This window comes from Meleagris gallopavo, chromosome 23 (assembly GCF_905368555.1).
Source record: "Meleagris gallopavo chromosome 23, MGAL_WU_HG_1.1, whole genome shotgun sequence".
Lineage (NCBI taxonomy): Eukaryota > Metazoa > Chordata > Aves > Galliformes > Phasianidae > Meleagris > Meleagris gallopavo.
The window spans coordinates 3,224,423-3,238,744 of NC_139426.1; the positions used below are offsets into that span (position 1 = coordinate 3,224,423).

Here is a 14,322-nt window from a genome sequence, read left to right on the forward strand (position 1 = left end):
CCCCCTTCAAGGGGCAAGGTTTTGCAACAGTACTGCTCCACAATTCAACTGAGGCTGCAAAATTCACTTGCAATATCACTGTCAGCTTCTTGCTATGCACCAAGGCTATCACTGAATTTCTTCACTACTGAAGAGATGAACAAGCAGACATCTGCAGCAGCCTATTGTAAATGTCAGTCACAGCACTCGCTAGGACACAACTCACCCTCTGCTATGTCAAGGAAGTCCTGAGCTTTCCTCTTCCCCTCCAGGATTATAATTGATCTCTTAGTTAGAAACCTACTCCTAGTCCTACTTCTACACAGCTAAATATATCCTTAAGGCTACTTCTTGATTACAGACATACATTCAACTAATTGTCTATTGGTCACAAAGAATTTAAATCCACCTCCCAGCCACAGTCCATCTCAGTCAGCACAACTTTAAACAGGACATGTTTAACAGAAGGTATCCATCTTCCTCAGCCTCTTCCAAAACAACTCAAGTCACACCTTGTTGGGTTGTTGGATGCTTTTATTTGTCACATGTAAAAACACTACTATTTGTGTTTGCAGGTACCTCTTACTGCATTGCAAGTCACAGCTCCAAACACTGAAGAACAGAGAAGAGTTTATGCCCAGTGTTAGAAGGTCGTGGCTCCAGAGATGTTTACCACACAAAATCCCACTGGGACTGTTCTAGAAAAGCAGTAGAGCATTGCAAGTAACAGATCAGAGCTGGTGAGAACACTAGGTAAAGGGGTCATCTAGGGGGAAGGGAGAGGACCTGCAAACTTAACTTCTTCCTTCAGCTGCCCTTATCTTTCTAATACAGGAAACTGTGATCTAAACAGGTGACTAGTGCTTTAAATCAGAACAGGGTTGTATGATCCAAACAGCTTAGTTGATACGAGGGTTCCTGAAGTTTCTTCCAGCAAAGCGGGCCTTGCTGCCAAGCTCCTCTTCAATTCTGATGGAAAGGCAACAAAATGCTGGTATGAGCAGTCAGTGTAGAGCTGCATTCGCACAACTGCGAGCCTTACACTGGACTACTTGATCTGCCTGGTGCTAACAATAATACAATACTACTAACAATACACAGTCACAAGTCCATTCCCTCCAGGTAGCTTCAGAACTCACAAATACTCCGCTACATTGGTTGCTACTCCTAAGTAATCCTGCTCAAACACTTCAAACTCTCATCCAAGGGAAATATCTCATGCAGAGAGGAGGACAATTTCTCAGAGAGATAATATCACAGGATGCTTTGTATAACATTCCTATTTTATCTCCACTTTGATAATAACTAATCCAACTCACCATTGAGCCAACCACCAACCCAGAAACATCTCTGCCGGTGTCAGTTTATGTACTTCTGCATCTCAGAAACCAAGCAGCTTAAGAGCAAGCTGGATCCAAATGCATTAATGCAGACCTATTTCATGTCCTAACTCACAATCTTTTTCCCACTGAGAGTCTCACCTCAACAGCTGGTTGTACTTGGCCAGGCGCTCAGATCGGCAAGGGGCACCAGTTTTGATCTGAAAGGGAAACCAAAATTCATCAGTAACTACAGCAGAAGCAAGGCCACAGATGCAAATAGAGCTACTCTATTCAGATCAATCAACACAATGGCAAGCTTTATTTCAGCATCAGTCTATGAATTCCTGTACACTCAACCAAGATAGAGTTTGGGAGAAGTAACCATTGTTCATTCACTAACAGATTCACTGCCTGGAAATCCTGACACACCTAATGGCATTTACTCAGATTTTTTTTTTTTTTTAATTCCTGGTTAAAGGTGAGTTTACACAAGATAGTATGTTCCAGTGTCACATTCCCATGAAGCAGATGATCTTCCTGCATATAGAAGCAGGAACTCTTCATGCCTTAAGTCACAGAATAGCCCACCTGCAATGCATCATGGCTTCATCATCACATTATCTAATCAAGCAAGAAGGCAAGTTACAGCAGCTACAGACACAAACCTGACCAGTGCAGAGACCAACCACCAGATCAGCAATGAAGGTATCTTCTGTTTCTCCAGAGCGGTGACTCACCATCACACCCCAGCCATTGGATTGGGCAAGCTTGCAACTGGAAGAGATAAGCAAAGTGTCACATCATCCTCATTTGCATAGCAGCCTTTGCTCTGGTGAGACTGCCAAACACTGGGTATTCCCAGATTTGGCAAGGCAGAACTGCTCTTCAGTACATGTGAAAGCTTAATGCCGCAGAGCTGCTTTTACACGTGCTTACACCTGGTGTCTGACATGCCTATATGATTTGAAGGATGTGAAGGTACAGGTTTTACTTGCCAATACTCTGAGTTAACAATTGTTCATCCCTTCACAAATGCCTCATCATCAGATTTCTATTCCATTAGACTCTGTTCAGCCCCCTCAGCTATACAATTTCTTATGCAACACAGGATCCCTTACCCTAGCATGGTAGAAAAGGGAGAACTTACGCTTGCAGAGACTCTGTCACAGAGCCAATCTGGTTGACCTTAAGGAGCAGGCAGTTGCAAGATTTCTCCTCCACAGCCTTGGCAATACGCTTTGGGTTGGTCACAGTCAGATCATCGCCAACCACCTGAATGCCAACACTGGCAGTGAACTTCTTCCAGGCAGCCCAGTCATCCTGGTCAAAAGGGTCTTCAATGGACACCACTGCAGAGGGACAGAAAGAGCTTTAGGGCACAGGCTGCTTTCAAACAAGTACTACCCACTCCAACTTCCAGGAAGCTCACTATTCTTGATCTGCACATAAGGGAGGCTGCACCTCAACTCTTCCTTCAGCAATCAATCCTTATTATCTGCTACTAATACGGGCCTGGAACTTTGGAACTTACATGGGTAGTTCTTCACAAAGCCCTTGTACAGATCAGCCAGCTGGTCAGGAGAAATGTATCTGCTGGGATCATCAGGGGATTTGAAGTCCAGGTCATATTTTCCATCACGGTAGAACTCTGAGGCAGCCACATCCATGCCAATGACAACCTTGTCAGAGTAGCCAGCCTTGCCAATAGCAGTCTTCAGCAACTCCAAAGCTGAAACATTGGAAGATAACTTTGAGATCTTGTTGAACACCTTAACACAAAGCTGTTCTTTTGCTAGGAGAACATTCACTTGGGCAAGAATTTCCACTACTCCCTACAAAAAGCCTGAAGGCCACACAGAAAAGGATCTTCTGAAATAACTGGAACAGGATACTACTTGAATACTGTACTCAAATTTTAATACCCCCAAGACAGCAATTGCTAGTCTCTTTAGGCAGGACTACAGTCCAAAAAGCTGAAGACTAGATGATACTACATCATCTTTCAGCTTTATGAATGTGGGCAGAAAGCAGTGACCATACTTAAATCCCTTTAAACCCCAGATCAGGTGCTGTTTGTAACAGAAAGTTACACCTAAATACTGACATACAATGCAATGCACAGCTTGCTACTGCACAGGGCACCTCCTCTTCACATCTGCTGTTCTCCTCTTGTACTGAGGAGTTAGATTGCCATTCCTGTACAAGTATCTACATACTACCCACTATGCTACTCTGCTTTAAGCAGAATCCAAGCAATGAAATCCAATACGTTCACAACCTGGAAGACTCTTTAAGCATTCCCAACTCCAAGCCTAACTGTCAGGTCAGCCAAGCTATTTACAGTAGGAAGCTTACATGAAGTGTTTTTAAAAGATACTAATATGTCATACAAGCTGCAAGAGCAGCTGCTGCCAGTAACACAGATTCCTTGGACTGTAATAGTCATCCAAAGTCATCTTCATTGAGGTCTGCTAGTGTACAGACCTTGTAAAAGCTGCATACTCCTGCAGGACTCAAACACACCAATTTCCAGTACTGGCTCCTCACCTTCGGTATCAGAAAAGGCAACTGCAGCTCAGAGGCCAACAATATAACTAGCAGCTTTAAACCACGCAAGTGATTACGGAGTTGTAGTACTGTACTGGCCTTACTATCACCTCCACACAGAAAGCAGAAAATAAGCCCTTTCTGGTGCACACTTTTTTGGTAGGAACAAGCATTTGACTTCCCATAAGACAGACTGTGTCCCCACTTCCCTGAAGGCCTCTGAACAGAGCTGTCTGGCTGTGGAGGCAGTGAATGCTTCAGCCTCCCAAGTTGACCTGAATGCAACCTCACACATTACCTATTACAGTTAAAATGTTCTTCTTTGTCAGCAAAAAGAAAACCACAGCAATTCCACTAAACTGTGACTACTGACATTAGAAAACCTCAACGACACACTGACATGCCCACACCACCCTTTTCAAGTGCTAAGTGCAAAGATTGCTTAAAGCCAGTACAGAAGTGGTAAGGAAGGCACACCACCTAGATTGGACTACATCCATATAAGATCTTAGAAATCTCCAGAGCAGAAGCAGAGCAAAGAAACAGCAGCAACTGGTTAGGTCTCCTCCCACACTAAGATCATTTTTACCTTCTTTATTTTCAAGGATATTGGGGGCAAAGCCACCCTCATCACCCACGTTGGTTGCATCCTTGCCATACTTCTCCTTGATAACATTCTTGAGATTGTGATAGACCTCTGCACCAATGCGCATTGCCTCCTTGAAGTTGTCAGCACCCACAGGGAGGATCATGAACTCCTGCATAGCCAGCTTGTTGCCAGCGTGGGAGCCACCGTTGATGACATTGAAAGCCTTGGAGAAATCCAAAGGAAAAGTCATTTAACATATTTCATTGTGAGCAGACAACAGCAAGAGATACTTCACTATCAAGATAATTTAACCCAAGACCAAATGGCATTGCAAGCACTTGGTCAGATCATGCCTCTAGCTAGTCTTATAAGGAAACTTACAGGAACAGGCAGAATGACTTCGGGGTTTCCAGCAAGGTCAGCAATGTGGCGGTACAGGGGGACACCCTTCTCAGCAGCACCAGCTTTGCAAACAGCCAGAGACACACCCAAGATGGCATTGGCACCAAATTTAGCTGAAATAGGAACAGATCGTATACAGAAATATTACATTCTCCTGAAGAGATTCAGCAATATCAGCACAATCATGGTCTCTGTTAGCTAAGTGCACAGCATAAGCCATTTACCTTACCAGAAGCAGTGTGCAGTACATTAGAACTATTCAACAGCTTTAATTTTTCATGCCTCAATACAACACAAAACCCACTTACATTTGTTCTCTGTTCCATCCATTTCCAGCATCAGTTTGTCTATCTTTTCTTGCTCCACCACATTGACATTCTGCAGAGAGAAACAGGCAAAACACTGTGTGAAGAGCAACATGGCTCAGAGAACTCCCACCTACCCACTGCAGCTTTATTTCCCTGGCAGGCATTAGGAACTGCTTAAGCACAACTACCAACAGTAATCTAGTTCTTACTGCTATCAAACAGCAGCTTCTTCTGGTCACTTCCAACACATCACAAGGCTGACCTAAGCTTGACACATCAAAAGCTTCTTTTATTCTTTGCATTCAGAGCTGTAAGGCCAGGCTCTCACTGTGGACAGAGTTACACTACTATGAGCCTGACCTGGGGGAAAGCTCCCATCTGTGAGCTCTGCTCCCTTACTGCAGGCTCAAAGACAACTGGCTTACAAGCCCATCTGTAACTCAATACATACTGTTAGGAATTGTAGCTGAGGATGTGCACTTTATGCATTATCACCATCTTGCCCCGTCATTTGCAGCTAAGGCTTAGTGCTCACAAAAGGCACAAGTGTCTCTCAAGTCAACTGCACGATGATTCATTTAAGACTACCTTCCAAATTAGCCTGGACAAAACCCAGCCACCATCATTGTGCCCCTCCTCTCACCCCCCTCCCCATTCAGCCACCCTTTCAAACAGAACGCAGGTTGCATCTTAAATGCACTGCACTGAGACTTCCAGGTGCTAAAGTGCTGCTGCACACTGCTGGAGATTCTTTTGATTAAGTGTTAGAGATGCAATCATTAAGGGAAGCAATTACTGTTGGTCAGTTTTTTCTCATGCACTCCAATACACAGGCTAACATCCCCCAGGTAATGCAGTTCCTGTAACTACTTCTAGAGAGAAAACACATCTGCTAGGATGCACTGGACTGGCATTAACTGATGTTAGCAGAAGACAGATTGCTCCTACCTTGCTAATCAGTGCAGGTGCAATTGTTTTATTGACGTGCTCAACAGCTTTTGAGACACCTGGAAAGAACAAGCAAATCAGACACTGGTCAACCACACTTGTTATGCAGGCATTAGTAGATGATCTCAATACCATCTCAATCTCATGCTATTCAAATCCCAGTTCAACCTGAGCTCACTGCTGAACATGTAAAGACACCACCTCAACTGAATGAAGTTGCATGAAGTAATCATCTAGAAATGCCTGCTGCAATGTTAGTTGCAAAACCATGCACTGGAGAAGTCTGTCCAAGTGACAAGGTTGCACTAAAAGCACATCCATTACCTGTGTGCACAATGCTGTCGCCAGGAACTCGTTAACATATTTAACAGCTCTGGATACACCTGACAGAAGCGAAATGGACAAGAGAATCAAGGAAGAGATGAAGGCTCACAGCCAAAGACAAAAAAAAAGTCAATCATGCAAGAAAAAGCAAAGGTCACAAATAGAGAAACAGACCTACAGGTCCCCAAGTGTCTGACACTGAGCAGTAGTCCAGAAACAAAAGAGTTCAGAGGGCAGAGAAAGTTGTGCAGCAGTCAGCCAGGCTGTGTTTTTGTTCTTCCCACCATGGTTTGATACTGCAGAATCAAATGCAGACCCAAACCTTGAGTGGCCAAATGACAGCATTTAGAGCAGGTTTTAGGATAGCCTACCATTGGCAGATTCTATGAGTGGGGGAAAGGAAAAAGGTTTTCCTGGAAGTTAGGCATCCAACAGCTCAGGCATTTATTTGCCATCGTTTTGTAGCACTACTGAAGCATCACCTTAGCACATGTATTTCACACTTGATGCAATGCCAAAGAAAATACAATGTCTGTACCCAGATGTAAGAATTCAAGTGGGCTGCTACCACAGCAAGGAAGAGCATGTGAACACAGCACCTTTTTAGTCTTTGTGGATCATTGCTAGGTAAAAACAAGAGCTCCAGCATCAACTTCTTTCCCATAAGCACAGATCAGTTGCCAGCTACCAACATCAGCCTAAGGAATGCTGTCATCCCTGCAGAGCATTTAAATATCCCTGGAAACCTAAGCTTCAGAACCTAATAAATGCTGATTAAGCATACCCTGAACTGCATTAATTGCCTTTCAGACATTTAAGTCTAGAAATTTATATTACAGAAGATCTTCCAGCTATCTATAACTCATTCCATATGGTGAGGTGTTTCTCAACTCGTTATTTGCCAGGTGATACAAAACCCTGAGCTGTGACAGCCTACTGAGGAAATTCAGACTATGCTGTCTAGTTAACTGCCCATGAAGAAGTGGCTACAGGATCAGGTTTAGCAGCTCTAAGCACACACACATTTAGCACACTGAGCTAAGTACACATTTATATTGCTCAGGGAAAAGATGCCTTAAGTGGATAGCAGAAGCTCTTCTGTTCTTTGGTATATTCAGTCATCTGCAGTTTATTTTGTACTGCAGCAGTAGTCATCATGGATCTTAAGCAGTAATTACCACTCTGACTGCTCTTAATAGGCACAAAATATTTCAGCTTACTTTCATCTGCCTGGCAAGGAAAGTTTGGAGTAAAGACAATTAACCTTACAACTGAGAGAACTGACTGTATAGAGTTGGAAACTATCACCAATACTTTTACATCAGCAAGTTAAAGTGGGGTCCTGCTGTCCAAGTCCTAAAAGTAACTGAAGAATTGCTACTAGGAAGTTTATTAATGTCCTCTTCGACACTGTTACTCGTTTCCCTCTGTGCTACTTTCTACACCAGTCTGTTGACTGGTTAGTTACTTTCCAGGACATCAGTCCACAGGCAATTAAAATATAATAACTAAAAACAAACTTCAGTATTATGACTATCCACAGTGAAAGACAAAGGTCAAATGGCTTTAGCTATGATGCAGCCTGAAATGGAAGCATTTCAGTGGTTCCTCTTGTAGTGTTGCATGTTTCCCATTGCCAGCAGTTGGCATGAACTACAGATTCAGGACTCTGCATGTTGGGATCTAATGAGTGTCTACTGTGACCACTGTAAAACATTTAACAATAGTGGTTTGAATTTTTTCTATTATGAGATCTGGTGACTAGCTGCAGTGAAGCACTCTTTGTACCTTACAGCAACATGTAAGGCAACAAAAAGTGCAACAGCTAAGTATGTCTCAGCATGCAGTACTACAGACACACTCAGCCAGCTGGCACACTTGAATTCCACATGCACTGCTGGAAGCAGTCACTCTGCCCAGGCCTCTGGGGAAACCCTGCAGTTTGTGCCTTACCTTCATTCCAGTTGCACAGCCTATGTGCAGGTATGCATATCTTACCTTTCATCACTTTCACCTCATTGCCATGCCTTGTACAGGCTATGGGAGGCAGTAAAGGAGCCCAGGTTTCTTCTAATGCAATCTAGCCTAACTTCAGCAGCAACGCTTCCACTGTAACTAGCCAAGCCGGGCACCCATATTCAGGTTTACCTTTTCCCAAGTAGCGTGTCTTGTCATTGTCACGAAGCTCCAGAGCTTCATAGATTCCAGTTGAGGCACCGCTGGGAACAGCAGCTCTGAACAGACCTGTTTATAACAAAAAACAATTGCCTTAGCACATGGAAAACCACCAAGCATGCTTCACCCACATCATCCCAACCTACTGCGTGCTTCCACCCACAGAGATAGGGGAGGTCATAGCTAAATCAGATCTTAGTGACCCTACACAATTTGTCTGCTCCATTAGTGTCACCAATTCTACAATGTCTCCCCACAGCAAGCTTTCACTCCCTCAGACAAATATATATTCTCTTCCTGTGTGAATTTCAACTGCGTGTTTGGAAAGCTACCCATTCACCTTCCAATACAGCAGGTTTATTCTACTTTTTCTACTATATCTACTTTTAAGGCCAGTCTAGCCACTGAGCTCTTAAGCTCTTGTGAGATGTGGCACATGAGACAATTCAGGGACCTGTTTTGCTCATCTGAGCTCTTCAGACCACTCATTCTTCCAATTAAGGGTGCTGAACTTCAAGAGCAAATTGGAGTCTGTTTGGCCTGTTGTTCAAAGATGCCAGCCTTCCATCTCCTGCCTTTCCCTTATCCCACTTAGGCCAAGAGCTTAGCAGGGGAAATCTCATTAAATGACTGCATTAATCTTTTGAGGCAAAAAGATCAGCTATTTAGTTAGTGTATTACTGCCATTGTATTTGCTCATTCCACTGAACCACACTGGTCTGTGTCTGTATAATGCCTCTGTCAGATCCTATCAAATATGGTACAAACAACTAACAGAAGCCAAGGAAAAATCATAATAATCAGAAATATAAGATGTTATATGTGAAAACCCAATTAGAGAAGATGCTGGGTCCTGCCTAATTACCTGTGCAGAGAAGAAAACCTTACCCAAGATTCAATTCCACAGCAGAAGACCTTCATTACAGAGCTTGAGAATTTAAACATGCTTAAGTGCAGTCAAACAGACTCAAACGAACATAGAAAAACTAAGTCCATTAGGAACTCCTTAGGGACAGGAAGAAGGTGTTAACTAAGTTGGCCAATGCTATCCAAGTTAAGCTCAGGACAAGGGGAGGGAGGCACATGGCACTGTTTGCATTAACACTTGTGCAACATAGAGAAACATTTACTAAGGACTCACCCTTGTTGGTGTAGAGGTCTACCTCAACAGTGGGATTTCCACGAGAATCAAAGATTTCACGGGCTTGGATCTTAAGAATGGACATCTTGAACACCTGCCAAAAGAGCTGAGCATTAATTCATAAACAGCAGTGACACCAGCAGTCACTGGAACAACTCAGAAACACTGCTTTACACTTTAAGTAAGAAAACATTTAGTACTTGACTGGAGCATTACACAAGGAGGAGAGGAACCTCGACCTAAGCAGGAAGAACCATCTAAAACCAGAAGTTTATATGCTCAGCATATAAAAGTAATCAGTCAAGTAATCCCAATACAGGAAATTTCTGCAGCTAGTTAGAATTCTTTTTGCTAAAAGACTCGAGGGCAACAGCTCTTAGTCTGCACAGCAGCTGTCCAGAGCCCAACGTAACCTGTCCTGAAATAGAAACAGACACCCACAGCTCTAACTAAGCACCAGCAGTTTTGCCCTTTCTTAAAAGGAACATATACAGGAATAGCCTTTCCTCTCACAGGGAAGACAGACCACCACAGCCTTTGAGAACTTCCTCCTGCCCCCATCTCACATCCCTACTTAAGAAAGGAATAAGTAAGGAATGCCTTATGTAAGCTTAGATAGTACTTTAAGAATCAAGTCAGATGAATGCCTGCAAGCCATGGACCAGCACCAAAACTAGTTCATCTGCAGAGAAAGCTCAGCTTCAGAACCATCTGGAAGCCACCTTCTGGCATGCCCGTGTGGGTGGCAGCTCTGTATGACAAAATGGTCACGAATCTCCCCTCAGTTACTGAGACGAGGCTCTCAGCAGTACTGCTGCTTGTACCAACACAGGAGGAAGGCAGTTTCACCACCTTTCTTCCTTCACAGGAAAGTTTTCCTCCCCCACATTAAAAGACAGGTAGCCATTCAGTTTGTCCCCCTGGAACAAACTGCCCTTCAAACTGCCTTGCCTCTGAGCTGTATAAGGCAGCTCAGATATTTTAGACACCCTCTGCCTTACTGTAAGGCTCACACCCTGACAGACGATACAACTGTCCTAAGAAGCAGAGCAGCTGGCTCCAACTGCCCTCCACGCAGTCTCTACTTAACTTCAATCAGTGAACATACAAGCTAGAGACAAATCCCTGCAACTTCCATGTTAGGAGTCTCATCTATGCAGATAGAGCTTTCTGCTACATTCTCCAAGCAACCACTAAGAAGAACAATCCCCACTTATCTGTGATCAGAAAAATGCTTTTGCAGCTTCTTCTACTGGCACCTGGTTCTGAAAAGGAAGGCAAGGCACAGCAGATCTGCTACAAGACATAAGGTGCTCTGTTCTCTGAGAGCACAGGCAGCTCACAAGGAAGTCTCACTGCAATGCAAGAACTGCCTGTTCACCTTCACAAAGGTGTCACCCCAGCAATACATGCTGGAGCTTCCACTGGTACCCCAGATCTGACATTACTCAAATGTCCTTGGAAATGACCTCCCCAATAGTCCCTCCCTGTTTCTTTCATAAGGAGGCATTTCACAGCACTGCACCATTCCAAGAATTCCCTGCGCTTTGCACTGCTGTATTCAAGAAACTGTTTTCCTACTGAGTTTTCCCCTGGGTAAAGCTGGTAGCATTCAGCTCACCACAAGCTATGGAGATGTGTTCTGCCTCCATCTGTGCAGATAGATGAAGGACCCACACACAGGCCTAGCTGCAGGAAGGCTAACTGTACACAAGTTTGGACAGTTGTGCGGCCTCTCCAGACCTTTGTACTTTGTGAAGGAGCTAGCCAAACACGCTGATAGCAGAGGGGTCGTTTATGCACATATTGCCTTAAACCTTGTTTTGTACTCTAATCTGCTAGCAAGGTCAGCGCCTCCCGTTGGCTTCCCAGGCCTCGCTGGCAGCAGCCATGTTGTTACCTCCTCCAAGGCCACATTACAGCCAAGGCATCAAGTCCTATCAGTCACCACCTACTCCCTGATGCTGTGCTCTGCACAGGGAATGCAGTACTCCAACAATAGAGCAGGCTCTAATTAAAGTTACAGTGATTTGCAAGCTCACTGCCAATTTTATTACCAAGAGATTAATGCATGAAAGCTGTTTTGCAGCCACGTTTCTCTTAACACGTGCATTTCTCTTCACACATCACTGCAAGAACCAGTACGGAGAATAAAAACCAGTAGTAGTTTGGCCACAGAACTAGCCTAATTAATTGAGAGTGCTTATCACAGAGCTGCCATGCAGTTATCAGTGACGCTTACACGCTTTAAGTCTGCAACTCTCATACGACCACCCTGAAAAAAAAAATAACCTTACTGCTCATTAATCCTTTACCTCACTGGCTTAAATCCTAGCCAACGCTCTGCCTGGACCAAACCCGGCACCTCCTGCTCTCATTCCCGCGTCCCACGTGGTTTCGGCTCACCAACGCAGCACGCTGTAAGGCAATTTAACACCGTGCGGCACGGGACGACTCAAAGCCTCACCGACTCCTTTCTCCCTCATCAAGATGGAGGCCTGGATCCGCAGCCTCGTGCTGCGTGCACCGCCTGCACCGCTTCCTGCCGCAGCCCTGCCCCGTGACTCAGCCGCGTGTAACGGCACACAGGCCAAGATCCCCTCGGCAGCCGCGGTTTTTCCGTACACGAATGCCCGCAGATAGGCATCGCTTTACGGGGGGCCGCGCCCCGCAGTGCCGCCTGCAGATAAACGGGATTGAATCCCGCCCGGAGAGCCCAAGCACCCAGATTTAGGCGCTGACGTAAGACATTCAGTATTTGACATGAAGCTGAAGGACATCCAGCGCCGCTAAAGAGGGGATAGGTCCAAAGCGCGACGTGCTGTTTAATCATTAAGAGACAGATGTTAATCGCCGCCGGGACGCACCGCGCTGCCGCCCCCCGCAGCCCAGCAGTTAGGCACGGGGCCCGCAGGCCCACCGACCGCCCAGCTCCGATCTGAGAGGAGCGGCGCTTGTGCTTCACCCAGCCGGGCAGCAGCACGCAGCTCTGCACAGCTCAGCTCAGTTCCCCCCACCGCCGCCCTCTTCCCAGCCCACCGCTCACCTCTCCACACCCGGCTCAACGCTAACTGAGAACGGGCAGCTGAGCGCACGCCAGCCTATACCCACCTCATGCAGATTAGTTGCCCACCTCCCACCTTCTATTGGCCAGCTCGGCCACCTACGGCTTCTCTATTGGGCGATTCTAACGCATGCTGATCTTCCATTGGTCGGCACCGCCTCGAGCCAGCGGCGATTCAGAGGGCGTGCGCTACGTGCCGAGGCTGCCTGCCCGGTTGTGCACACGGCGCGTGGAAAATCCCACTGTGGGGGGGGGGGGAGGCAGGAGGCGGGTTCACGGCGGGTGGCGGGAGCGCGCGCTGAGCGCGGGAAGCGGCGGTGCTGCGGTGCTGCGTGGAGTGGGGTGCGTGCAAGGAACGGGAGTTGGGTGTGCAGAAAGGTTTTTTTTTCTCCTTGCGCACCGAACCACTGCAGGTCTGCACAGAAAGCCAGGGACATCGACGCACAGGGTTTTTCTGCAGCTTTATGCGTGAAAAGGAATTGATTCTCGCGCGCGTGTGCGTGGGTATTGGGACGTTTATTTTGCTTGCAGTCTATGCAAAACCCAAACCTTTTGCAAGGACTCAGCTCGGTGCTGCAGTGCCCCTGAAATCACTGGCTGGGTGTAAAGGTAAAGGCATGCATGCACAGGAGGGGGTCCAGCCCAGCCCCCGGGCTGTAGGGAACAAAAGGTTCTGGCTGTGCACAAGGAACTGATGCCCCAAAGGCACGTGCTTGGGGACCAGTAAATGCATCAGAACAGGGCCCAACAGCAAGCCCTGGCGTTAGGAATTTGCCCAGAGAATATTGCACACAGCAGTATTGGCCAGGAAGTTAAAAAAAAAAACAACAAGAAAAGAACCCCAAACTGGAGCTGAACTGCTGCTTTATAGTCACATCTCTTGTTGCATGCCAACCCCCACAGCTGTGTGTCACGGCCTTTGTGTCACAGCCTTTGTGTCCCGCTCAGTGCAGAGCAAGCAAGCAGCGAGCACAGCATCCTCCTGCTTGCAGCAGCCGAGAGGTGAAGCTGCACCGTGCCACGTGGAGGCAAGCAGAGGTCCGGGCTGCTCTCAGCCATTACCCGGCCTGGCTCTGCTTTCCCTCTGTAGGGAAGAAATGAGAGCATCCCCGAGGCTATGAGCTGTCTGGCTGGCAGCTGTTCCTGTGGCAGTCCGGGCTTGTTACTGCTTAATGCTATCCTGAGCAGAATTTTTGGCAGGGGGGCACGTGGCTAATGGGCCACACTGGGAAGGAACACATTTTGGCATCTTAAAGATGTGCAGCTGTAATCTGCCCTGACAGCCCAGCAGCCCCACACCAACATACAGTGCTGGGCACCGATGGGGCGGAGGGAGAACATTTCTGGGCACCCACACAGCACTGCAAAACCTACCTGTGCTGCAAGGCCGGGTTGCACGATGTGCTATATGCAGTGCATGCAGCTTATTCCACTGCTTGCAAGTTGCTCATGGTTCCAACCACCAGGATGCTTGGGGAATGGAACCTCTGCAGGCCAGGGCTTGTTCCCCAGCTCAGTCATAC

At 46.3% G+C, this 14,322-nt stretch overlaps 1 protein-coding gene across 4 annotated transcripts; it reads right to left on the reverse strand.

Annotated features, from left to right (window-relative positions):
• Positions 1 to 492: 492 nt before the first annotated feature.
• ENO1 (enolase 1) lies at positions 493 to 12,889 on the reverse strand. Of its 4 annotated transcripts, none has more exons than XM_010722760.3 (12): positions 12,782 to 12,889; positions 9,736 to 9,829; positions 8,568 to 8,663; positions 6,420 to 6,478; positions 5,148 to 5,217; positions 4,819 to 4,952; positions 4,438 to 4,660; positions 2,833 to 3,030; positions 2,449 to 2,650; positions 1,967 to 2,075; positions 1,461 to 1,519; positions 493 to 948 (listed from the first exon to the last, which is right to left on the reverse strand). In XM_010722760.3, the coding sequence occupies exons 2-12, from the start codon at positions 9,818 to 9,820 to the stop codon at positions 879 to 881; spliced, it is 1,305 nt and encodes a 434-aa protein (XP_010721062.1). In that variant the 5' UTR covers positions 9,821 to 9,829; positions 12,782 to 12,889; the 3' UTR covers positions 493 to 878. The 4 variants fall into 4 exon arrangements, with proteins under 4 accessions (XP_010721062.1, XP_010721061.1, XP_085098671.1 ...); XM_010722759.3 differs by lacking the exon at positions 6,420 to 6,478 and adding an exon at positions 6,096 to 6,154 and having other exon boundaries at positions 12,782 to 12,885; XM_085242545.1 differs by lacking the exons at positions 6,420 to 6,478; positions 12,782 to 12,889 and adding exons at positions 6,096 to 6,154; positions 11,978 to 12,016.
• Positions 12,890 to 14,322: the final 1,433 nt, after the last annotated feature.

What these genes read in the sequence shown, in the direction of transcription:
- ENO1 (XM_085242545.1), bottom strand. Translation starts at nt 12,001, where the DNA reads ATGAGAGTTGCAGACTTAAAGCGT. An exon ending in GACACGCTACTTGGGAAAAG is followed by an intron (nt 6,155 to 8,567) that starts GTAAACCTGAAT and finishes TGTTCTTTCCAG; the next exon opens with GTGTCTCAAAAGCTGTTGAG. An exon ending in CACCTGCACTGATTAGCAAG is followed by an intron (nt 5,218 to 6,095) that starts GTAGGAGCAATC and finishes TTCTCTCTGCAG; the next exon opens with AATGTCAATGTGGTGGAGCA.